This window comes from Echeneis naucrates, chromosome 2 (assembly GCF_900963305.1).
Source record: "Echeneis naucrates chromosome 2, fEcheNa1.1, whole genome shotgun sequence".
NCBI classification, from domain to species: domain Eukaryota; kingdom Metazoa; phylum Chordata; class Actinopteri; order Carangiformes; family Echeneidae; genus Echeneis; species Echeneis naucrates.
This window is the reverse complement of record NC_042512.1, coordinates 10,258,830-10,283,292: the sequence shown is the minus strand read 5'-3', so window position 1 is coordinate 10,283,292 and position 24,463 is coordinate 10,258,830. Positions and strand designations below refer to the sequence as shown.

The window sequence follows — 24,463 nt, the reverse complement described above, 5'->3', positions numbered from 1 at the left end:
ACAACCTTTCTTCTGTCTCTTCAGGGTTGAATGAACAACTTGACCAAGACTGTCTGTCAAAGCAATCATCACTATTCCTTTTTTTTTTTTTTCTGCTTACCTGCCGACAGTTTGCTTTGCATTGCTGACTCGCCGATGAGAACAACGCGCCTGCTGGATAAAGATCACAGCGGTGAAATATCCACGAATCCGTCTGTGCCTCGTCTGATTTGGCGCCGTGACGGGATTTGTGGCAGGAGCGGGGTGGGAAGGTGGGAGGCAGGTTTGATAGAAGAGCCACAGTGCCCCCCGGTGGAGGAAGAAGTGAATGTGCATCCACCTGGACTAAAAGACAGGTTTGAAAAGATTTGAATTTCAGCCAACAAAAGAAACATCTGGGGGAAGAGTGAAATCAATGTTTGTTTTTTTCCACTTCAAAGCATCCAGCCACATTTAATAGACAGTTTAAAGATGGGGGGGGGGGGTATGAGACATAATAGAGGAGGAGAAATAGAAATGAATTTCTAAAGTTTTTATTTTTAAATTGTCATTCCAGCTGCATTTACATGAGATGGGAAGGAAAATTAGCAACTTGTTGCCGCAAGAGCAAATGTTTATAAAGCCAAACAAGATAAACGAGGGGGAAACCGGTAAAGGTTTAGGAAAGGAGGGTAGATTATGACTAAAACTGAACAGTGTGGGGGGGGAGAGAAGATAAAATTACCGTTAATAAACTCTGGAGAAAAAAAAAAAAAAAAAATATCAGGCCTTACCCTTCAGATCCTGGTCCGGTTTTGGCAGACGATTCAGCTGGCTTTCCCCCGCAGATGGTCCGGAGCGCCGCACGCCGCCGCTCGCCAATCAGGTGAAAGCCACCAACATTACAATTGCCTACCTCCAAAAGGTGCTCAGGCTGCTGTCATCCACATTTAATACTCCAAACAAAAAGCCAAATCGGTAAATAGAAATTCTTTATATATATTTCTTAACTTTATTTTCTGAAAAAGTAAAAGCGAGGCTCGAAACGATCGGAAGGAAACAATCCTGGCCAGGAACTAAATCTGAATTACTCCGCTGCCGTGAACTCGGGACCCCCCCGACACAAATTTGATATTTCGTCGTTTTTCCCAATCTTATCCTTGAACTTAGCTGCTGACCCGCTGATGCCGCTTGAGACAAACTGAAAGGGTTTCTAGTGTATTGACACTCAGCTCGGAATTTATTGACTTTGGCAACCGAGAAAGAAAAAAAAAAAAAAACAGACAGGAGTGGTACGGGTGGGGTGTTCTTATACGCCGCCGTCTAAATCAGGAAGTGGTCCAGCTTCTTCTGGATGTTTTTGAAGGCGTCTCTGCCCATGTAGTCGGCCTGCCCGGCCTCCCACTGCCGGCGGTGCTCGGCGTCCGCAGCCATCTGCCACAAACAAAGATGGAGAGCGACAAGTCATAAGTTTTCAAAGTGAACTGCGCTCTTGAGTTTGAGCTTCTGGTCTCGCGCTCGAATCTTTTCAAACAGAATAAGCTGTTAGGGTTTGGAGATGGGCATCATCTCATGGGTCAAAGGTCACAGTGATCTGATGATGTCATAGTCTAGCCTGGCTCCGCCCTCAGCCGTTCTTTAACCTGAAATCTGATATATTAGTTTTTAGTTATTTGGCTCATTTCACTTCATGCTTTTCAAGCGCTCCGCATCCTCGTCGTCAGTCGTCGTCTACTGAAGCTGAAACATTTCCTACTTTGAGATTTTCAACGTAATCGACATGCATGAAACTTGTATGTGAATGAGAGCCAATGAGAGGTCAGGCTTACGGCGCCACGGTCGTCCTCCAGCCCCGCCGCGCCCGGAGGCGGGTCCTGGATTTCCGCCCTCTCGCGCGGCCTCGACTCCTCCTCGCGCTCATCACCGCCACCTGCAGTGGAGGACTGAAGACGGAGAAGTCAGGTTACTCATCAGAGGGCCATTTCAATCGTTTAAATCCTCAAGAGGATCAGTAACCGGGCTCCATGTTGTCCGGGTTCTTCCTTTCTCTCGGAGCCGAACGCAGTCGAGCAGCAATCCTCATAAATGAACAATCCCATCTACTGGAACTAACTACGAGGCCTTCAACCTGCCAAAGAAGCTGCCATCATAATGGCCACGGGATATTATCAACTCCGGCAGCTATGCTCACAAAGTCATTCATCAGGGCAAATTAATGAATTGACGAGCAAATACAGAGCGACTACTTTACTTGGCTCACAGTAAATGTGTGATTTAAAAAAAAAAAAAAGAAATTAAAAATCATTCGCAGGCTGGAAGGTGTACAAAAAGGCAGAGGAATATGTACTTTATGATAATTATCATGGAAGAAGCAAAAAAAAAAAAAAAAAAACGAATGTAACAAGGTGCGTGGAAAGTCATGTTTCTGTTGTGTTTTATGTCGTTAGAAGATTGTGATTTCCCAAATCTGTGTATACACACAAACACAAGTATAGATAATACGGACGTCAGGACTTTGTGATGTCACAGTCAAGCCTGGCTCTTCTCGCTATGGAGGGCTTGACTGCCATACTTGAGGCCGCGCGGCTGTTCGGGCTGATCTCGCGAGATCGTGCAAACGGTACAAACGCAGCCGAGCAGCAATCCTCATAAATTGTTTGCAGGATTGTGATTTTCCCAATCTATCTGTACGAACACACACTACACGCTCAGACAAAAAGACTTGCAAACAAATCAAGCGCAAAAGAAGAGCGAGCGTAGACAGGATCTGTGATTTTGACGTCCCGGTTTACCGTCGTCGGTGGAGGCGCTGCAGGCGGGGCCGAGAAGTGTGCGAGCAGGGATTCTGCGCCGTCCACCTCGGCTTTGTGTTCTCGGACCTGCAAAACAAAAGAGGGAACGTGGAACTGTAAATAAATAAATAAATACATAAATAAAACCCTGCTACAAATATGAAAATAGCTTTTACCGTAATTTCCCGACTATAGAGCGCACCTGAATTTAAGCCACACCCGCTAAATTTGAAGAGAAAAACTGTTTTGCACATATATAGGCAGGTGTCGGAAATATGGGAGGAAATGGCATTTGGGGGCATGAATCATGTCACGCAGAAAGATTTTGCCTTGTCGCCAGATCGACTTTAACTTGAAAGCTGCATCATATGCATTGCTTCTTGTGTTTTCCATGAGGAGGTTGCAATATTGATATTTTACTGCTCATTCCTTCTTAAAACAGAGATTTCATTGTACAGTGAAATTTCGGTGTGGTGTAGACAAGCCGGTACCTGGTGCGGTTTCCCCCGGTCTTGAATAGTAGGCCGCTTCTCGGGCGCCGACGGTGTGGTGTCACTGACGTATTCCTTCCACCACAGACTCACAAACCGCCTCATGGCGTGCGAGACGCTGTTGTTGTCGTCGCCGCCGCCGCCGCCGCCGCCGGAGCTCCAGGGTTTCGCCGGTCCGAGGAAATGGACAATCTTTGCGCTGGCGCCGAACCTGCGGGAACAGACATCGTTAGATTGGAGCGTTGTCAGCTTTTTTTTTTTTTTTTTTTTTTTCCCTCTCTGTTTATCTTCTCTGATGCGTGCTGATTTATTTTGTTTTCCACGACGATGTGTGAAACTCCATAATGAGTCCAGCTGGATGCGAATAAACACAAATTATCGGAGAAAATAAATGTTTCTATAATTACATCATCACTCTCCTGCATTACTCAGCACATTCGGAGGAAAAAACAAAAACTCATGGCTGCAGGAAATTCCATCACAGAATAGACTCGCAATCCTGCTGACATCGTTTGATCGCCAGATCTCAATCCGGTCCGGGACGTCCGGGACCTACGCAACGCGGGGCAGGTGGTCATAATGTTATGGCTGATCTGCGTAGCTTTTCCGTGGGTGGATGGAAATAATCTTGATTTGGCGTGTTCAAGTTTACAGGCGGAAACCGAGGCAAACGTCAGCACAACAGTAAAGCAAATCATCCCGTCACTCAGCAGAAACCTCACGTCATAACTGAGCGCACAAACTCACTGTTGGAAAGCGGGGAGGTAACTGTAGATGGCGCTGGCGCTGAGGTTGTAGACGAAGGGAAGGCGCTTGCTGATGTCGTCCACCGGCCAGTCACTGAAGAAGGAGTTCAGCAGGCCCTGATCCCCCCCTAGTAGCAACAGACACAACGGTTTACTCCACGCTTCTGTCGGGAGTGTTACACATCTCCAATTTTCACATTAATTTTATTTTGTTGTTTTAAATGGGACAGCTGAATGAGCGCAGTTGTCGTGGAGTGTCGTGCGTTTCCTTCGCATGCCGGATTGCGCGGCATTTGTTTTGTGTGTGGCGTCGCTGTCCCAAGACGCGTTATAATGTATCTGTATTGAGCGCGTCGCTCGTTTGCGTTACCGTCGAAGCTGCCGTGGTGCAGCGCGTGCTCCACCAGCTTGGCGTGGGTGTTGAGGGACGGCCGGAGGACGAGCACGCCCGAGTTGAAGCAGTCGGGCCAGCCGGCGTCGGGAGCCGCCGACAGCTCGTCTCTTTCGAACAGCTCGTCCACGTTACACAGCACCTAGAACTCAACATGAAAGGCATGTTTGGATTGAAACCGAGCGCCAGGGGCGCTTTCACAGTCAGCGCAATGATATATGCTCACTCACACAGGGAGGGTCAAAGGTCAAGGGATCGGGCTCAGCTGAACTACGACTCAAGCGTGGAACACATTCTAATTTTATATTTCTTTTTGTTTTTTTTCTTGATTCGCAGTTTCCTTGTTGCGTTGTGCTTTTTCTATTTGTAGCTGATTATTTAAAGTGTATTGAGCCGCCAGTCCAAACAGATAATCGTTATTTAACCTTTGCTGGCTTGTAGAAATAATAGTAAGCACTGTATTTGTAACTTTTTTTTCCCATTCAAACGTGCATGTTCCAGGTTTAAACCAGGGTGTGTTTGCGCTGAGCAAACAGAGACGGGCATCCTCTAACATCAGAGCGGGTATTGATTTGAAATGAGAGCGTGTTTGCCTTTGCAACGAGCGACGCGGTGGACCGGTGAACTCTGGCGACTGGGCCGTCTGTGAATTTTACCGAGTTTCTCGGAATCCAATTCTCTGCGGACGGATCTCAGCGGCAGTTTGAAATATATAAAAACACAAAAAAATGTAGGATGGGGGGGGGGGGGGGGGGGGCACTTTGGGTTTGAGGTAAACAAAACCTGCAATTTCGAGTTTGTACATTTTCTGCAAAAATACCAAGACTTTTTTGTTTGCGTGGATAAAAATGACAAGATGAAAGGCGCCATTTTGGATTATTGAGACTGGCTATCTTAAGGTTCAGCGTCTTTACCAGTGTGTCAGCGTCTAGAAAGACGCACTTGGTGTAGTGGGTCAGAGTCCAGCAGTGGATCTTGGTGAAGGTGACGCCGAGCTCGGGGCGTCTCAGCAGGGCCAGTCGGAGACGGTCCTCGCTGTCGAGCACGTCCACCACGATGACCTCGTCGAACACACTCTGAAGGCCAAGCCTGCAACAGTAAAGCGTGTCACATGCAGCTCGAGAAAGCGATTCCATATTTAGATATTTCTAAAGGTTTGATTATAGCCAAGCCCATTGTAACGGGATCAGCGGCTGTCCTTGTTCTCTTACGTCGGTCAGGAGACTCGCGACTCAGACGGCAGGTTGGAGTCTGGCCCAAGTGCATCCATATCTGAGCACAGCACATGTGGCCTGGTGTCTGAGCTTGCTACGGATAAATCCTATTATCCGAGTAGTGGTTTTGTGTTTTTATGCAGATTGCCCACCTCGAGCCTCAAGATAAAATACATTCATGTATGTGTTTTAAAAAAAAAAAAGTCTTCACAAAATAAGAAATTCAGGCACAAGAATCCAAAATCGTGCTTTTTTTTTTTTTTTTTTACACCCCCCCCCATTATATAAAGCTTTTAAAACCTGATTGGTGAAACGCAGGTCATGTGGTTGATATCAAATGTGTAGTACAAATGGGGAAAAAAATAATTGGTTGTCAAACACCCTCCCCCCCAACCACACCCACACCCACCTTGACTTTTGTGAGACATTTGGCGTGACCATGGCGACAACACTTCGAGTCGTCCCGTGCCTCCGCAGGCTCTTTGCCACCACTGTGGCGCCCATGCAGTAGGACTCGGTGGTGGCCAGAGTGACGAAGGCCTCGCAGGCTGGAGAGAGAGGGAGGAGGGGGGGGCAGATTGACAGCTTTTAGACTGATTGCTAGCTAATCAGGTTTTTTGACTTGAATCTGGCCCTGACGGTGTTGACCAGGCTCAACGAATGACGAAATCCAGGGTTAGGGTTAGGTTAAGCGGGAACAGCTGCAGAGGCATCAATCAAAATCTGCTCAGTCAAAGAGGGAAAGAAAAAAAACAAAAAAACGCCACTTCAAGCAATCCAGGTGCGGCCGGGAGTTCAGCTCATCATGAGACCTTCGCAGAAAGCGTGACCCTGACCTGACGCGGACCGTCTGGCTGGCTGTACGGCCGCTTTTAGGTCTCGGTAGTTCGGCGTGCCCGCTCCTTAGGCGGATAAAATGTTTTTCTTAAAAAGAATCTAAACAACTCTTTTTGTGTTTCACTCAAGTTTGGATGCGATGTTGTTTGGATTTTTGGCCGACCTGACCTGACCTGACCTGCGCTTTCGCCGCTTCTGTTTGTCAATCAATGACATCCTTTTACTACCTTAGATTCGGATTTAAGGCTCTTAAATCAGCATCAGCACTTATATCCACTTTTATGTGAAAGGTCAGCTATGAATTTAAAAATCTCCTGTGAACTTGTTTGGCTGTTTAAACCGTCTTTATCGCAACGCTTCATAAACTGGCAGTTCTTTTTCCTCCACATTGAGGGCTAAGCGGGGAAAAATAAGTGATCTGTACTAAAGAGAAAGTCAAGCAAAGCGGACTTTGGTTCATTTCTTCAGCATTGACTCACCACAAATATAATGGCATACCAAAACCACTGTGCTTGAGTCACCCGTTCCCGCACGAGAGGAACCATGTGTTCTCTGTTTCAGAGGGCGGAATTAATAAAAAGGAATTCACTTCGGGAACTTTGACAGATTGGACCCAAAATGACTTCTTCGCTGTGGTGGATTTTTCTGTTAAAATGTGAACAAATGAAATGCAGACACCCACGCCGGAGTGGATAAAGTCCCAACTACACAAGAATCCAAAAAAAGGAAAAAAAAAAACACACAAAAGAAATGGAGACTACTTCCAGCCGGCTGCAAATAACCACAACATGGTCTTTGAACACAACAAGTTGTGTTGCAACTCGAGCCCTCTCTCAAAATCTTTAACGTAAAGAGGATGAAGGTCAGCATGACTGTTCCGGCTCATTTGCCACTAAGGACGTTTTAATCTATTTTTATTTATTTATTTATTTATTTTTTTAAACAAAGAAAGCACCCATGAGTGTTTCAGAGGTCACCTAATAACTTCCTTCACGCTTCTCTCTGTCTAACCCCCAGATTTAACGCTTACATCTGTATTTGTGGAGTGACACGCCTAAAATAACAAACACCACTTTGTATTCTTCTCCAGACCAAACTACATCATCGACCTTTCCCACCTGTTTGATTTGGACCAAATGCAACAACTGATCAATACCTGTCAAAAACATTTTGCTGTTTTTCTTTTTTAATCATTTGTCACCTCGATCTCACTTCGTTTTTCGGTTCTATAAGCTTTCATTTAGCTCCATTGCAGCTTTCGTGGAAGGGAAAAACAGTCTCATGTGACACATTCATCGAGCCGATTCGACATCTAGGTCATTTTCCTGGCCCGCAGAAAGGTGCAACGGTATGTAACCTTTTCTCCGTGGAGTCACATTTCAACTGGACACAGCGTGGCAGCTTTGCACGCACGAGCTTGAGCTTGTAGACTGACAGTAATCAGCGGCGTCCTCAATGCAACATTAAACTGTACATGTTTAAATCTGTATATATATATATATATATATATATTTTTTTTTTTTGTAAGGCCTCTTACCTGGCATGTTGATGTGCAAATCCAAAAGGTTGACGGATCTACGGAGGAGCAGGAACCCAGAGGACGAGGCGATAGTCACATCACTGCACCAGCTGATCCTGGATCCTTTCCTAAATACTGAAGTAGTATGTGACGCTGCACATGAAGTCACATCCCAGTCTGTTTTTAACACCAGTGGGAAGATTCTGCGTGTGTGTGTGTGTGTGTGTGTGTGTGTCTGCTTATCTGTTTGCTCAACTGCTCAGCCAACAGGTAGAAAGTTAACTTTGCCTTGAAAATCGAAACTGCATCCTCCTCTCTGGCAGTGTTTTTTTTTTTTTTTTCTTTCTCTCCTTCCCCGCAGCTTTCAAACATATGCCACGATTTTACGCCGGGGGAATAGCCTTCTCATCCATGCTGCCTCAGAGCTGAAGGAGGGGGGAAAAAAAAAAACAACTGTGACAAGATGGAATGAAGGCCAAACAATAAGATCAAGACTGAACTGAACATCGACTAAAAGAGCGCAAGTCAGATTTTCTCTGTTCTGCGAAGGAAACCCAAACAGGAGAAAGCTCTACATGATCACACATTCGCTAAAGACAATCCAAAAGGTCAAATAGGAATACGAGAGATTGAGACTTAGCGAGAGAAGTGGAGTACCTGAAATAGGAGTCAGTGATGAAGACGGAAAAATAAACTTCACTGTTGACCAAAAAAAACGAAGACAAAAAGTTCATAATCTGTACAACAGCCCTTTATTTAAAACATGTACACACATTTTAAATCCACTCACAAAAATATCCAGATAAATTTTATGCTGAAGTAGGAATTTTTTAACCCCCCCCCAAAAAAAACAAAAAAAAAAAAACACAACAAACGAAGATCAGGATTAATGATATTTAAATGCAGCCTGAAGCAAACCTCGGCACACATCTATACGCGTCGCTCTGAAGTATTTACAGCTCACGGAGGAGGCTCGCTTCCGTATTGCAGCATTGTGACAAGAACGGGTGCAAAAGCTCGGATTTCAAAAGATACTTCCTGTGCCCAACGTGACGACATGGAGAGAACGCGGCGGCCTGAGTGCGCCGCCACATTTATCAGGCGATTGTGTAACGTTTTGGGCCTCGAATGCAAAAAAATGACGAGGCCCGTTTTCTGTGTGCTTTCACTCCAAGCGGCTCAACACAAGTAATGTGGTATTAAATGTAAAGATATACCGAGGTTTTTGCGAGACTCAGAAAATGATTTTTTTTTTTTTTTTTGCAGTGCACTGGGTGACGCTGAAACCTCGAAATAACAAGAGAGAAAAAAAAAAAAAAAAGCACATGCTTGTTCCGTATGTTAAATTTACAGACGTGATACAAAGGCTTATGATATGTAGCTATTGCATTGACATTTACCCATTGTGTACATGTAGTAAGCCTACCCTTTGTGTTTCAAAACCTTCATTTCCTCACACCAAACAGTGTTTTTAAATTAACATGATTAGAAACATGAGACATGTCGGCGTTACGCTGCATGTGTATGATCACTGTCATTTATCACATAGAAGCTTGATTGACTGCTCAAAAGGCTAAATTACAAAGCAGATTAGCTTTGAAAGTATCAAAGTGCTTTTCCACACGGTCTCAGAGCTCCTCTTCTGATCGGTTCATTGGCTAGGGTGGGGAAGCTAGATGTTTTTAAGGTTCTTAAAACCAGATAGATCTTATTACGGATAAGAAGAAGAAAGTCAAAATGGTATATAGGCCCATGGGACCTTTAATTTGAAATTTAGCTCGCTTCAATTCATTTGCTGTTAACGGGAAACAGATGTATCGAGCTGATAAGGTCATCGTAATTTCAATTTCCACAGCTAGACATTGGTTCGCTTCTTTGTAAATAAAAATTAATTAAAAAAAAAAAAAAAACATGTGCCACTTCCTGAGAGATGTATTTCACATTAAAGGCCCAATAAACAGCAGATCGGGTAGCCAAAGCATTCCTGCTGCTGGTAGGCCTTTAGTTTGAAAGATCTGCACAACGGCTTTGGTTGCTTTGGCCACAGCTTGTCAATGGCAGCAAATAAAAATAGCTGGGGGGGAATAATTTTGTCTCCGCCACAATAAAATGGAGGTGAGAGATCCTCAATCTGCAGAATTTGATTAGATTAGAAACATTAAACAAACATTACCATGAAATTATTTAAAAACTAATTCTTTTTGGGAGAGAAACCCCTCAAGTTAGCGTTCAATTATCATACAATGATATTTAGAATAAACCAACCAAATAGATTTAAGGTGCGACAAAAAGCAAAAACGCTGGAGGTCCATTCTGAGCCGAACAGACACAAATACAACGGCTTGTTCAAGTCCGCTCAACTGATCCCCAGAAGATCGCGGAAAAGAAAACATGTAACAAACTTCTCACCCGTGTAGCAACTACGTGAAACAACACACACCCACAGGGCTCTTACAGTGCAAGGTCAGAGAGGTCAGAGGGGATTGTTACACACAGCCAAGGCAAATAAGAACAGAACGATGAATGATACAAAACTAATGGCACTTTCAGGATAAAAGGTTTTGGGTTGTTTTTGTAATGTCATCGGGCAGCAGAACGTCTCACTGTCTGCGTCAAGTCCTGGGTTGTTGTGGAGATGCGTCTCGTCCTGTGCGTCTCTAGTTCGTCCGGAGCAGGTTGCTGAGAACTGGAAGTGACGAAAGGAAGACGGCCATGAATGCAAAGAGTCTGAGCAGATTGAAGAGCATCTATCTGTACCAACCGGCACGAGCTTATTTCAATGTCTGCACTATGAGTTGGCCATAAATATTACTGTAACTCCAGTTCTGTATTTCATTCCATCCTGAAGAACTGAGTAGTCTGCGGTTTTTGAGACATGGTGTTATTTGAAGGTTAGCTCACAAAAACTGGCATAACAAGGCAACTGTCACAAAAATAACACCTTAATAATGAAAGGAAAAAAATAATAACTCCGAGCCTCAAACTAAATTTTCCAAATTGCTTCACGTCCGCACTTCAAAAGTAAGTGTGCCATGCTGTGATTTTAATGAAACAGCCGTGTGATTTAATCCAGCTGGGATGATCTGTAACGATCTGAAACCAAAGGAATATACCTTGAGGATCAGAGTGAGTACCCTGTTGACCTTTGCCGCTCTCTGGATCTGCACCTGCACAAAGACATCGTCATCAGTACAGTGGTTCCGGTTATTTGTGAAACAAAAGATGGAATTTAACCATAGAAGAATAAGAGACTGACCTCCCTGCAACTTGAAGCACAGCTTTTTCTTCTGATAAGCAAAGTAACTGGATGCCGCTCCCATCAGAGCGACTCCTACGGCGCTGACGATCGCTGCGATCGGTCCAGATCCGGCTTCTACTTGACAAAGAGGCGCACGCACAAACACACACACACACACACAATCATACATATTTCATGTCATTTAAAAGAATATTTAGAAATCAGAGGCTGTGTAGCGAGTTGATTCCATAACTCTTTCTCCTCTCCTACAGATGCAAACTTGGAAAATTTGGACCCAATTGTTGTAAGCACAGCTTTCCTCAAGGTGGCAGCAAAACACCCAGAATTAGCTTGCACTGGGAAAAGAAGTGTTTAAAAAAAAAACAAAAAAAACAAAAAAAAAAAAAACTGCATGTACAAACTAAAGTGCAAACACCTTAAAAATGTTACTCAATGACAAAGTGTGATTGACAAACACAATTTCAGTAAATAAAAAACAAAAAAAACAAAAACCTCACGGTGGACAAAAAAATAAATAAAAATACAAAAGGCTTGAAAAGCCAGGGATCAAAAGCTGATAAAGAACACACCCAAGCTCTCACACACACACAACAATGACAGTGAACCAGACACACCTGCTGAGCTTTGCTGCTAACTGGCACTACACTGAGTCATGAGTCACAGCGTGCACTTGGAACAGGGTGTTGCCAGTATGCGGACCTGCCCCCTCCCCCCCCCACCCCCCCTACTAATTACTATCGTGAAGGCGATCCCAAGTGATCCAGTGTGTTCTGTGATTTCTGAGTGGATTTATGGATCAATGCAAAGGGACAGACGCAGGCACAGTAGACATTTTGTATTCTGTTGGGCGGTGATTAATGTCACGGGTGCAGGTTTGCAGAGCCACGTCAGATCATTTTTAGGAAACAAATTTCACAGCAGAGCAAATATTGCCGAATTTATCCTGCTTTTAAGATATATCCTGAGTTAAAGGCCACTTTTAAAATGAAATGCAAACTCAAGTGGCAAATAGTAACTGTGACACTGGACTTCTAACTTTAATTATATTAATGGGTCAAAAACACGTCTTGTGTCCCTTCCAAACCAAAGCCCATGAGCGATGTCTGATCAAATTTGCAGCCAGTTACTGTGTTACAGATATCCAGCGTCTTTTGGCTCTAATGGATCATAAATCAGACCTGTGCACCGACTGTTCGAAAGGGTTGTTTTATTCATTAAGCTTCACACCTCTTCAGACCCCGTCACATCGCAGCAATGTTTCAGAAAAAGCCAAACATGATAACCACTTCAAGTGAACAGGAGACATGAGATATAAATAAGCTACCGAGCACCGGAGAGTAAACAAAGAACTGCTAACAAGCGCCCAAGTGCCGATGAGAAAGAAAAAAAAAAGACATCTGAACAAATCTGTAAAAGGGGAGTTTATGCAAAAAAAAAAAAAAAAAAAGTCAAGAATGTGTTGCTTGAGGTCTGCCCAGACATGAAAGAGAACTTTGCTTTGCACACAGATAAACATTATATCATCTCCTGATATATCTTAAGGTAGCTCGAGTCCTCAGGAGATTTAAACCAGAGCTGGACTTCAAATATTAACGCGATTATCAGCAAGACAGAGCTCTTTTCAAGGCCGCACACTATTTGTGAGTATATTTAGCAGAAGGCAAAATACTAAGACACCACAATGACAAAAAAACAAGACTCTCTTTGTTGAAAAGTGCCACCCACGTGACGGACTGCACTGCATAACATTATTGAATGCATGAGTCACTACAATAAGCCAAGAGCAGGGTGGAGAGTGCAAGTCAAACAAAAGTATGTACACACCCAGACTGTCCATTAAGTCGAGAGTCAGAGCAGAAAGCAAACAGTTACTTGCCACTCTGCTGATTGGTTGGAATGGAATCTGGTTTGTCAAAGTTGAGACAAACACGTGGGAGCCTTTTACAGCCTCCATGATTCCAACAGTGTGGCGAAAAAGCACTTTATATTTTAAAATGCAAAAGAAAAAACACTGCCAAAACACAAATGCTTTAGATTTAGTTTGGGGAAAATATGGAGCGACTGTGGTTACAGTACAAAATAAGACAAAAGGGGCAAAACCTGTGCTGTCGAGAGACAGTCACTTTTTTTTTTTTTTCTCTCTCTCCTCTTCCTCGCGCCGGGAGCGCTCTCTCATTTAACCGCTAACCTGGTGCTATGTCAGACCTGACAGATAACGGGAACATTAAGGGGGCTGCGGTTCATGGCAGAGCGTGCAGCAGTTCCATGGCCCTCTCTAAAAGCGGCATTAAGATTTGTTTTAGGTTGGACATCAACATATAGATTTCCTCTGGCATGTTAGCATTTAGCAGCTTCAGGATTGGGCCCCACAGTTGGTCTGGATCTGCAACGACACACAATCGTAGCAGAGTCTTAGCCAAAGACACCAGACCAGGGCGACTGAAGAAAATACTCTATTGAGATGAAACTGAAAGCCATCTTAAAGTATGATGCCAGGTTTGTTTCAGAGATTAAACTAAATGCGTCCAAACAAATTTTCCAGCCACTGCCCCCCCCCCCCCCCCCCCCCCCCACCCAAAAAACCAAAAAAAAAAAAAAATTGCTTTGAACCAAGTGAGCTGAACAACGAAAAAATATGCAACGGTGGCACAAAGAGTGAACGGGAAAAAAAACGAACAAAGCAACTCCTCAGAGACTAACAGAGGCAATGAGCACACCTTCCTCTTCCAGAAAACAGGAAACCGCGATCAAGAGTTTAAAAAGCAGATGGACTCTACGGGAAGACTTAACGAGCCCCACGACAGAGCAGAGACAGGAAAACATGGGATTTACCTTGAGGTTGGTCGGCACCACCTGTGAAGAAGAGAAGAACAGAAATCAGGTCACAATGAGCACACTTTGTACCAAACTACACCGACATGCGTAGCGGAAGATTTCATCTGCTCCAGTGTGGACACTGCAGGTATGCGTGATCCGGCAATCTCAATGGCGAGTTAGTGCTTTTGCCTCTGAGAATACTTTTGAGATCCTCTTTATCCAGAGTTGGATGATTTATTCAAAACATCAGTTTTGGTGATAAGATTTTCATGCAGCTCAAAAATTGGTTTCTGTAAAAGAAATTTCACCAGGATTGTGGATCTATGGAAGAAGTCTTTTCCAACTTTTTGAGTCTTAAATTGAAAGAGATCTATTCATTTTTTATTCATGCGGGTCTTCCCCTGGGTCTATGGTTTTTCACTGATAGTTATTGACTCGTTCATTCCTTATTTATTCTCGATAATTTGAACTGCAGTGCATGCACATCCTTGTCCACATGCTCAATTCTGGTCAGTGACTCTGGACTGATAAATTGATACGAATTCAACGGATGGATGTTGTCTGTCGTGCACATGTTACTGGGTAGACGGTGAAACCGAATTCCCCTTTTTAAGAATAAAGTTGTCTTCACCGAACATAACTGAGAAAAGCTGTCAAGACTGATGAAATTGGCCTTCAGGAATTTACCCAGCATCCACTTTTTGATGCGAGTGAGACTGTTTGTGAGGCAAGATTGCGATTATGGTGGTGGTGTGGTGCTGAATGTCAATCAGTCTGACTGTGGGAATCAAGACGGGTGTGTTTGGGGAGAGGGTAGTGACTGAACAGGAGAGGACGGAGCCCTGAACACTTGGAGACGCCCGGGGACATTAATGGAGCGGAGAGGGTTGTAGTAGAGATAGTATCAAGTCGTAGTGAGGTCCATTCCAAGGCGGTGGCGAGAGGACTCTCTCTTTTTTTTTTTTTTTTGCTGTGTCACTTTCAAATCCAGATTAAAATGAGTTCAAACATTCTTCATTCTTAAATCCAAGCGAACATCAGAGCCATATTACATAAACTGACAACTTCCGCCACATTATTTCAGCTTGGTTGAGGTGATTGGAGGCGTATTTGGGCAAATGAGGCCTGGTGACGCTGCTAGGAGAAACATTTTCGTTTGGGGGTCCTGTGTTAAGATGACCCACCGCCTGGAAATCCAATTTCTAAAGATTCTACAGAAAGTCAAGAAAGGGATCAGCAAGAATAAGAATGAAAACTTACCACGATCGTCGTAGCCAGAGTCCCCTGAGTTCGCTGAATTCAGAAGAAGGAAAAAAAAAAACAAAACAAGTTAGATATTTCCTAATGTTTTACCATAGCTGCTGTGTAGAATCTGATGTAGAAACCAACCATGTGGTTCTAATTACGTTGGATTGTCTGTAGAGTTTTATTCTTTTTTTTTCATTTGCAGAAGGACAACTAATTCTTTCCATGCTCTGACTAAACAACAGTTTAGAAAGAGGATCGGCCAAAACAGACAGAATCTGTGTCTTAATAAATGAACTACAAACCCACGACAGCTAGAAAAATACATGGGGGGGGGGAGGGGGGGACACAAAGGATTTTTGATTGATATCCAAACGCCATCACTGACTGTTCGCATCTGTTTCCAAAGACAGATGAACTCGGGAAATAATGGTCTGCGCTTTATCTGAAACTACTTTGAAAACAATCCTACCGTGTGCGTCATGGCTCACGACAATAACTGTTTACTGCGGCAAAGCTCAAAAACGACAGTAATGTCAGATCCATAAAATGAAAGAATGGCTACTTTAATATCAAGCTTCGATGCTGCGGCACACTTCATCTAACAACAATCTGACTTTATTCCAGTGCCTTGTGTGAAACAAAACTTGTAACATCTGCGTGCGCTGGGACTTAAGTGAGGTCCAGACAGGGTGTATTTTAACACCGCCTGATATATATTTATGTGAAATTTAACTAAGCAGCAGAATGAGGGGGTGGGAACAGCAGCACAAAGAATCTCACCTCTTCGGCCTCCGTCAGGCTCGTAGCCCCCGTCTCCAACACCTGCCAGGTCGGAGTCATCGAACTCTCTGCCACCTGCAAGAAATTGGCCGCATAATAATTAGAAAATAGTGTTTTATCTTCTACACAGTCGAACACTCTAGTTAATTTAAACTGCACTTTCTCCTGTGCAGCTTTATACCGTGAGAGATAGGGAAATCTTCTAAAATCATATATATATATGGTGCTGCAATAAACATATGTTAAATTCTTCCAGATAGGTTCCAACTCCCTGCAGTCCACCGCCTTATGATTGATCGCAGAGGTGCTGACTGGAGATTGCGTCTTGTTGTGTTCTTGCTGTGAAATTCCACCATCAGAATGCGTCTTTACATTCAACCCAATAAGTTCAGCAAATTCCATATTCCCTGTCATTTGGTTTTCTTTAGCTACAATCAGATCTGGTGCTTTCGGTGGAAATTCAAATGGCAAAGGCGCGTCCAGCATTTGAGGTCAGTCCTCTTTAAGGGGGGGGGGGGGGGGGGGGGGGGGGAAAGCTCAAGTGCAGCTCCTTCCACTTTTACTTCAAGGTGACATGAATCGCTAACCTACAGTTATTTTTGTATGAAAAGATCCAAAGCAGGATTTTCACTTCATATTCTCATGAAGACTTCATAAACACCTAATTTCTGTGTCAATCGTCCATCCAGCCATACACTATCTAAAATGTTTGCAGCACTGCAGGGGGCCTCAAATTATCTGAGGGATGGGGCACACTATGGACAGGTCACTTATTGCTGGGAAGGCTCCATAATTAATTGAAATACAATCAAAATCACAACATGGTGAAATGGAATACTTTAAGTGCAGGAGCCGCAATTTTTGTATATATAAATAAGAAATTAGGACAACGACCGGGACAAACTTCAAAATGTGACAGCGCAAATAACCACTTGTGCTTACATTCACACTTAAGGGCAATCTACAATCAGCAATCAACCTGTATGTGGAGCTGGAGGAGGCACACAGAGCCTAAAACCACATGGAGAACATGCCCAATCTACACATTAAGACCCACATTCGCACACCGCCGCAGCCCCGTGTGGAGCCGATTCAAAATAAACTCTGCAGCTGGTGACGGAGCGAATCCCCCCGAGGCAACGCTGCATCTAACTGATGTGTTTTTCAGGTTGTGAACACAATAGAGTTGAGAGGGAGTGGGCTTCTGACGCAAACGGACCTCATTAACATTCAAGCAGAAAGACAGAAACAACTCATGGAGACTCACCTCCTCCTCCTCCTCCTCCTCGTTTTGGTGGGTTGACAGCAGGTTTGTCAGGTTTGGGGTCGTTGTCTGTGGATACAGAGACGTTATCACCATAATGTTGAAATATTTTCGAGCGATAATGAACCAAAAACAAAATCTGAATAGGCCATAAATCACAGTGATCAAGAGATCGGTTTACAAAATACACCGGCCTCAATTTCTCTTTTCATTTATAATGCTTGACAATCATTCTTCCTTCATTAATGATATTATGATTGTGTGATATAATTCAGAAGTGAACACATTTTTCTGGAAGGCAGAATGAAATCTAACAGACATATACATTTATATCTAATAGCTCTTTGTATCGCTGAAGATCCCAGCACAGTCACGAGTCTTAAATCTTCCTCTGAAACAATTTATACCACAGTGCAGAGGTAACATTTATCTTTTACTGCTTTTATCTTCTAAATGAATGTTTTCACATAATCAGAAAAGGCTGTGAGATGCTGATTAATAAATGTGTTTGGTGACGAAATACTGTCTCGGGTTGCCAAAATACAAATGTGCAATTAATAGTTCAAAATCATATTCAGTTAAATATAGTTACATAAAAGATATTTTAACTTTGATTTTAAATGTCTGCTGCTTAACTGCTATCATTTATTCTGTCAGGTTTCATCACCATGTGATGAAATCTAAAACATTGCAGCAACTTTTGGAAAGTCACACAGACACAAAATGAGGTATACTTTAAAAGATCAGAAAGTTTCAGTCTCTTCAGACAGCTTTACCTGGTTTCAGAGCATCCCCAAGGTCAAAGCCATCTGAAACATAAAGGCAGATAAACAATCGAACCAATAAGAGATCACATATCTAGAAAACACTGAAGGTCTCAGGGGAAATAATTGAATCAACCTACCGAAATCTCCAGAACTTGGTTTCTTGGGTTTCTTAGTTGGTGGCACATCTGTTGAAAAATTATTAATGCAGCAGAAAATAAGAGAACAGCTTTATCTTTCAAACATTCATATCATTGCACGTTTATGAAAACAAAGAAAAAATAAACTGGCTTAGCCTTCATTAATTATACACTGATCACTTTCTATAGCAACATCACATAAACCAGTCTATTTTGGCCCTTGATATACTTTACAGATACTTTTGATCAGCGTCTCAACATTATTTTCATTTAACTGAACCCTTTTTTTAAGATATGGGCTCCAACTGCTCAGATGAATGAATTAAACAGAGGAAGTTTCATATATGCTGCAGGGTTTTTCAGTCCCCATTCCTGAACTCGCTTCATATTGGATTGAGTCTCAGTTTTACCTGGCTCCACTGCATCCCCCAGGTCAAATCCGAAGCCACCTGTAATACACAACAAGCACACAAACACTCATGGACTGGTTCAGCCACATCAGAGAGAGCGAGTCCATAAATATCAGCACATAGCGCTAGAAAGCCCGGAAGTCCACACCTAGAAGCAAACTTTGAACCAGCCTATCAATCTCCAGAACTTGTAAAGGACAAGAAAACGTTTTTATAACTGGCAGTCATGTTTGAAACATCCGTATCATGGTACACACATTATTTAAAAAAAAAAAAAATTGGGTCACACCATCAGTCCCAATGCAGGACTCTCATTCAAAGTGCCTACTTTAATTTTCTTTTTCGTGAAGTTTTATTTTTCGGCTTCAGGCCAAGAAAGCAGTTTGATTAGTGAAACGGTTAATAAACATGCACAAGCTTAATCTATGTGGGTGTCTGTGAGGGTGAAATTAGTGACTACAAGGCCCTGTTAAAACCTGTTTCAAACCTGTCTGATCAGCTATGGATGCTTCCCGTGTAACTCCACTGGGCAAGCCCCAAGAACTCTGCAACTAAGCAGTTTATCCAGTAAACTTTCATCTCCACAAAAATTTGTCCTACCTTAAAAGTTTCTGTTACTAAGTTTTGGCTCTCGCTTCAGCCATGACTCTCTTCATTACACAAGAGGTTAACTGCACCGTCTGAGCAGCACTTTGGATTTTGTAGCATAAGGAGTAGAGACAAAGGAGCCACTTCAGTAAAACAAAGGAAATGAAAGAGACAAGTTCACACTTGTGTTTTCTCTTTTTACGCCCCTGGAGTCAGATGTAAGGGAGGAAAGGAATGGGGTTTGATGCTGAACTTGCAATAGATTCTATAGCTATCATATACATATAGCTAAAAGCTAACTTAATTTTTGACAAAGTGGATTCAGATAAATGTTTATTTTCCCTCTTTCAATCTGTTTACAGTGTAAAATGGGAAGCAACTACGTTTCAGTGTAGTTAATCGTGGCCTCACCATTTTGGTCCAAAACTAGAAGTGCATGAACATGTGCATGAAGACAGCCATGACATTTGGTTGATGTATATTGGATATGCCCTCCTTTCCTGAATACTAACTTTCCAATAGGGCTAAAATTTTAACATGATCGGATGAAACACCGGGCTTTGATTCTGCTGCTAGATAATGAGTCCAGCAAAATCAGGTCCATTTAAACAGGCTCCCCAAGATGATGAAGATTTGATGTGCTTCACATACTTCATGGGCGAAAGCACAAGGTTCATTTGGAGCATGTGCATGAGGATGAATGGCAAGGTAACGAGCCAAATCGCTTCTTTAGGAGATTTACTCTTCCTCGGTGGCAACACTCATTCAAAGGCATTTTACAGTCACCTATTAACTTAACCGTGGCACAGAGACAAAATGCTGCCCCAAAAACCTTCACACGATATGACTCACATGGTGGCTCTGATTGTCTCTGGGAAATGATTCATTTGTGGCCACAATGTTCTTCCTTTTTTTTTTAAATATGCTACTTTAAACAGGTTGCATATTCATTTCTGTGATTTAGCATGTAGCATAATATGCAAACAATGCTTGGCGCTAAACGCTATTCACTTGAACCCCCCCCCCTTTACGTGTAAAAATCCCCCATTGTTAATTTAGTGTGTGGTGACTTTTAGGACGGTTTCAGGACTGTTCCTTTAAACTGACAGTTTACATATCAAATGTCCAACGTAAAGGGGGAGTGTATCTATGGGAGCCTTCAAAATATTTGTTATCAGCTGACATTGACACACCCCTGTGACAATGCACGGGAGAATCGGTTTTCCAGCCTTCCCTGACTCATCATAGGGACTGTAGCTGTGGCTCAGGGCAGTGAGAGGAAGTGCAGGAGTCATGCCGTTTATTTACACAGACCGTGTTTAAGTGCAGATGCACTGCACTGCAAGAGTCATAGCTGCACTCCCAACTAATAATTACCAAGTTAACTGGCAGCGTTGGTCAGCAGCATCACATCCCCTTGCTCAATAAATCACTTTTAACTCGCATGAACCCAGAGGCCCCCCCCCATCGAAAGAAAGACTATCTCAGAGTAAAACAGCATAGCCACGGCCTCCACTTCTGTATTATTTGGGGAAACACCATGCTCTGCCTTGATGGCACGCGATTGATTCTCTGTGGTTAGGAAGGCTGACCACATCCTGACTACAGTTTTGAACTGCGCATGAAGACTGCATGCTTGTCTTTCCCTTTGAAAAACAATAAGTGTTGAACTATTCCTTCATATAGATACTTGTCACTTAAGAATCTTTAAGCAATTATTCAATCAAGGAAGCCTTAATAAAAAACTAAACTGAAAGCCAAATCATTAGTGTTTTCGGATTTGTGCATAAGGCTGGTTTTTGTTAGACACAATCACATCATTGAGTGCAAGTCATTAACAAACTCATCTTTGTCTACTGCAATAGAAGTTTGTTATTTCTAGCATGCCAGATGTTACTTCTTCTCTTGAAAAATGTTGCCGGTGTCGTAGTGTGTGGATGTATTTTTTGTTTCTCATGCTGCTAACAAGGGAGATACGCACAGCTGCACAAATAATTTTATGACAAAGTATGTGTTAGTATGTGTATTTGTTGTAAATGTACGGCACAATGCATGTTTGAATTGCATTATCAAATTTTCTTGTGCAAATAACAGATCTCACTAAATCAGAATAATGAATAATATAAATAGCATAGCATACCAACTGTATCTGTGTATATATATATATATATATATATATATATATATATATATATATATATATATATATATATATATATATATATATATATATGTAGTATGTGTTTGTGTCTTTTTTTAGGGATTGGACATTCAATAGGGGGAGGAGGGACTCCACTGTGTCCACTGCTGCTGTACCTTTCTGGGTGAGTGAGAGCACACTACAGCCCAACTATTATTTTCAAACAGGAGAGGGACGTACCATCAGATTTTGGTTTCTCTGGGGCCTTCGGCTTCTCTGGGGCCTTCGGCTGCTCCTTGGGGGCCTGCGTTGGGTCTTAAAAAAATAAATACAAATGTGTTAGTATCTGGTAGGAGATCAATATTTTTAGCTACCTCACTTTAAGAAGTTTACCTTAAGATGTAATGTTTAAGCAAATAACTTCCCAACTCCTCCACTGTGGGAATGTTTTATCTTTGGATTTAAGGCTTACAATAAAAAAAAAAAAAAAATGCAACTGAATGACCTTCCTAAACACAGAACTGATCCAAAGTCAGGCAGGTCAGGCAGATCTGGTCTGGACATATAACGGAAATATAGCCAAGTGTAAATTCCAAATCACATAAGTGTCCTATTACAGACGGTTACTCACCTGGGTCGAGGGCATCAAACAGATCAAAGCCTGTGGGGAAAAAAGACACAAAGAACATCATTACAACAAGTACTGGACAGACAACTGATTGACTGAAAAAACGGAACAGTTTTTTTTTTTGTTCAATAAATCCCAACAGTTTTTAGCTGCCATATTTGTTTATTTGTTTTTCACTAACTACCCCCTGACTTCGCAGCCTGCGTTTCCCCACATAGTGGAAACACATGTGTTCAGTGTTGTGGGTGTTGCACGGAGTGACAATGTATTCGCTCGTTGCTATGACCACAATGATTCAGTGCAGCTCTCAAGTATGAGTCACTGCTGAAGCTGGGGGAGCTGTTTCTACAGAAGAGCACATTCCTGTGCTTTTTGCCCAGGAGGCTGTAAAAGTAAACGACTTCAGATTAAAAAGGCCCACAGGAGAAAGCAGAGCAATTGCATCCAACAAAAGATACAAGCCAAAGCAATCCAACTTTGTGGACATGTGACGCTGATCCTAAGTTAACCGCACTTAAAATAGATCTCTTGATTTGGGAGAATGGTACATTAAATGTTTTTGACTTAATCAAACCCTGCTGAAATTGTGAAACAGTCTCGAGCTAACCTGACGTGCTGAGCTTAGAGTTGCGCCGAGGCAGAGTTCTGCACACTGTTTGAGAAAATGGACGTGCGGCGCGAGTGTATGAAAAGTGCCATATGTGTGAGTCTCACTGTCAATGTATGACACATAAAGGAGCCGACTTGGCATTTCAGTAACAGTACAATCCTATTTTTACCCAATTCAAAGTTTGGCTGGAGTCGCAGCCAAGGCCAAAAAAAAAAAAAAAAAAAAAAGTGACGCATTTCCTCCCATCTTTAGAAACAGTCCAACTCAACTCCTGCATAGGTTGATTCCTGTGATTGACAGCCCATGCAAACAATCAGCGATGGTTTAGACTAAACCAAATGAGAAGGTGCTCCAGAAGTGAGAGTCTTTTTGATTACTTGCTTTTCTCAGGTGTTGAGAGCAGAAACATCACCGTTAATATAAACAGTTTACATATAAATCACTGAATAATAGAATAACAGATTTGACTTTGCTCCAGTTGCTCCAGCAAACCATCTCCTCACATCGTCTATTTTATATTTATTCAAATCAGAGCCGTCGGAAGGTCAATCATTTTGCCTCGACGCAGCGGAAAGATGTTGTGAACACAGCACTGACGCAACATCACCTCGAAAGTCTGTCAGAGGGCGGACATTTTTCACTGATGGGAGCTGCTGGAGCTGGCAACGCCACACTGGACCAAAATCAGCACATACATGGTTGTTCAGATAATTTCAGGGTGTTATCTGGACATCTGGAATATCAAGCAAACTTGTTTATCTCCACATCACCTTTAGGGGCAGAGCTGGAGAGTGGCCAACTGCTCAGAACAGCAGGCAAATGGGCGCTCAAACATATACTTCTATTTTTATCCCCCCCCAGCTTCATAACGTGCTGGGGGGCCATAATTATAGATAAATTATAATGATAGTTAAATGATTTGGAATGACCTCCTTGAACCAGACATTGCTCTCATCCTGTTCTCTCACCACCTCCCCACAGGAAGCAGATGCAGCGCACAAAGGGTCTTGAAAGAGATTATATCTGGACTATTTGAATATCCAGGCACTGGATGGGTTTTTGGTTTTTCTGTAAATTACTTCAGCATAAATAAGAGTTCCCATTATAGCGCTGGCAGTGATGACCCTGAATGACTCCAGACATCTCCATTAACCTCACAGTCATCACGCTGTATTGAGACTGGAATGGGCCTGACTTAAACCTGGTGGGGGGGGGTTTCGACTTCAGACGTCAAATAAAACGTATTTCAATGGGCTCGTTATTATTCCGAGGGCGACGTGTTTTTAAAGCTCGCCGCTTTAACTCTGCGTGTGTGAAGGTGCCGCTTCAACAACACAAAGCGACAACACGCAACTCACGGCGCACGCGAGCCAAACGCAACCCAATTCAAGTTGGAAAGAAACAATTAGCTTAGCTTTAGCTCTCCGTGCTAACGCCCGACTCAGTTTCGTGCAAACGACAACTCGAACTTTTCCATTGTTGTTGTAGTTTCTTTTTTTTTTTTTTGAAACACTCACCTTCCTCTGTCAGCGTCCCCGACACGAGAAAAAGAAGCAAAACGACCTTCAAGCAAAACTTCATGTTGAAGTGTTGAACTTATTTTATTTTTTCTTCAAACTAACAGCTAACTAGCAAGTATTTGCAGACGAAGCTCTCTGGTCCGGACTGGTGTCCCGTTTCAGCTCATGACTCAACTTCACCACCGAACAGACAAGGTGTGGCCGCCTCAAAGGGGCGTTACATATTCATATATATATATAAAAAAAAAAAAGAAATTCATAATAATTAAAGTAAGATTGCATAAGTCGCACATTCCGGTTTGATTCGCGTCTATATATATTTCTATGTACATGTATATGATGATGCG

The 24,463-nt window shown here is 42.7% G+C and overlaps 2 protein-coding genes across 5 annotated transcripts; both read right to left on the bottom strand.

Moving 5' to 3' along the window:
* Window positions 1-1,133: 1,133 nt before the first annotated feature.
* On the bottom strand, window positions 1,134-8,243 carry gyg2 (glycogenin 2). Of its 2 annotated transcripts, XM_029520272.1 has the most exons (9): window positions 7,967-8,243; window positions 6,002-6,140; window positions 5,293-5,467; window positions 4,358-4,520; window positions 3,989-4,115; window positions 3,242-3,452; window positions 2,751-2,837; window positions 1,788-1,901; window positions 1,134-1,392 (listed from the first exon to the last, which is right to left on the bottom strand). In XM_029520272.1, the coding sequence occupies exons 1-9, from the start codon at window positions 7,971-7,973 to the stop codon at window positions 1,282-1,284; spliced, it is 1,134 nt and encodes a 377-aa protein (XP_029376132.1). In that variant the 5' UTR covers window positions 7,974-8,243; the 3' UTR covers window positions 1,134-1,281. The 2 variants fall into 2 exon arrangements, with proteins under 2 accessions (XP_029376132.1, XP_029376133.1); XM_029520273.1 differs by lacking the exon at window positions 1,788-1,901 and having other exon boundaries at window positions 1,259-1,392.
* A 434-nt stretch (window positions 8,244-8,677) lies between these two features.
* Window positions 8,678-24,310, bottom strand: cd99 (CD99 molecule). Of its 3 annotated transcripts, none has more exons than XM_029515569.1 (13): window positions 24,114-24,308; window positions 21,990-22,019; window positions 21,599-21,673; window positions 18,631-18,669; window positions 18,221-18,268; window positions 18,093-18,125; window positions 17,320-17,385; window positions 16,053-16,127; window positions 15,285-15,317; window positions 14,040-14,060; window positions 11,205-11,324; window positions 11,062-11,115; window positions 8,678-10,634 (listed from the first exon to the last, which is right to left on the bottom strand). In XM_029515569.1, the coding sequence occupies exons 1-13, from the start codon at window positions 24,175-24,177 to the stop codon at window positions 10,606-10,608; spliced, it is 687 nt and encodes a 228-aa protein (XP_029371429.1). In that variant the 5' UTR covers window positions 24,178-24,308; the 3' UTR covers window positions 8,678-10,605. The 3 variants fall into 3 exon arrangements, with proteins under 3 accessions (XP_029371429.1, XP_029371438.1, XP_029371447.1); XM_029515578.1 differs by having other exon boundaries at window positions 11,205-11,321; window positions 24,114-24,305; XM_029515587.1 differs by lacking the exons at window positions 8,678-10,634; window positions 11,062-11,115; window positions 11,205-11,324 and adding an exon at window positions 12,395-13,590 and having other exon boundaries at window positions 24,114-24,310.
* Window positions 24,311-24,463: the final 153 nt, after the last annotated feature.

Coding starts and splice junctions, on each gene's coding strand:
- gyg2 (XM_029520272.1), bottom strand. Junction 5,468..6,001: donor AATGTCTCACAAAAGTCAAG/GTGGGTGTGGGT, acceptor TTACTGTTGCAG/GCTTGGCCTTCAGAGTGTGT. Junction 2,838..3,241: donor ACCGGGGGAAACCGCACCAG/GTACCGGCTTGT, acceptor TTTGTTTTGCAG/GTCCGAGAACACAAAGCCGA.
- cd99 (XM_029515569.1), bottom strand. CDS start 24,177: ATGAAGTTTTGCTTGAAGGTCGTTTTGCTTCTTTTTCTCGTGTCGGGG. Junction 21,674..21,989: donor GTTTGATGCCCTCGACCCAG/GTGAGTAACCGT, acceptor TATTTTTTTAAG/ACCCAACGCAGGCCCCCAAG. Junction 18,269..18,630: donor GGGGGATGCAGTGGAGCCAG/GTAAAACTGAGA, acceptor ATTTTTCAACAG/ATGTGCCACCAACTAAGAAA.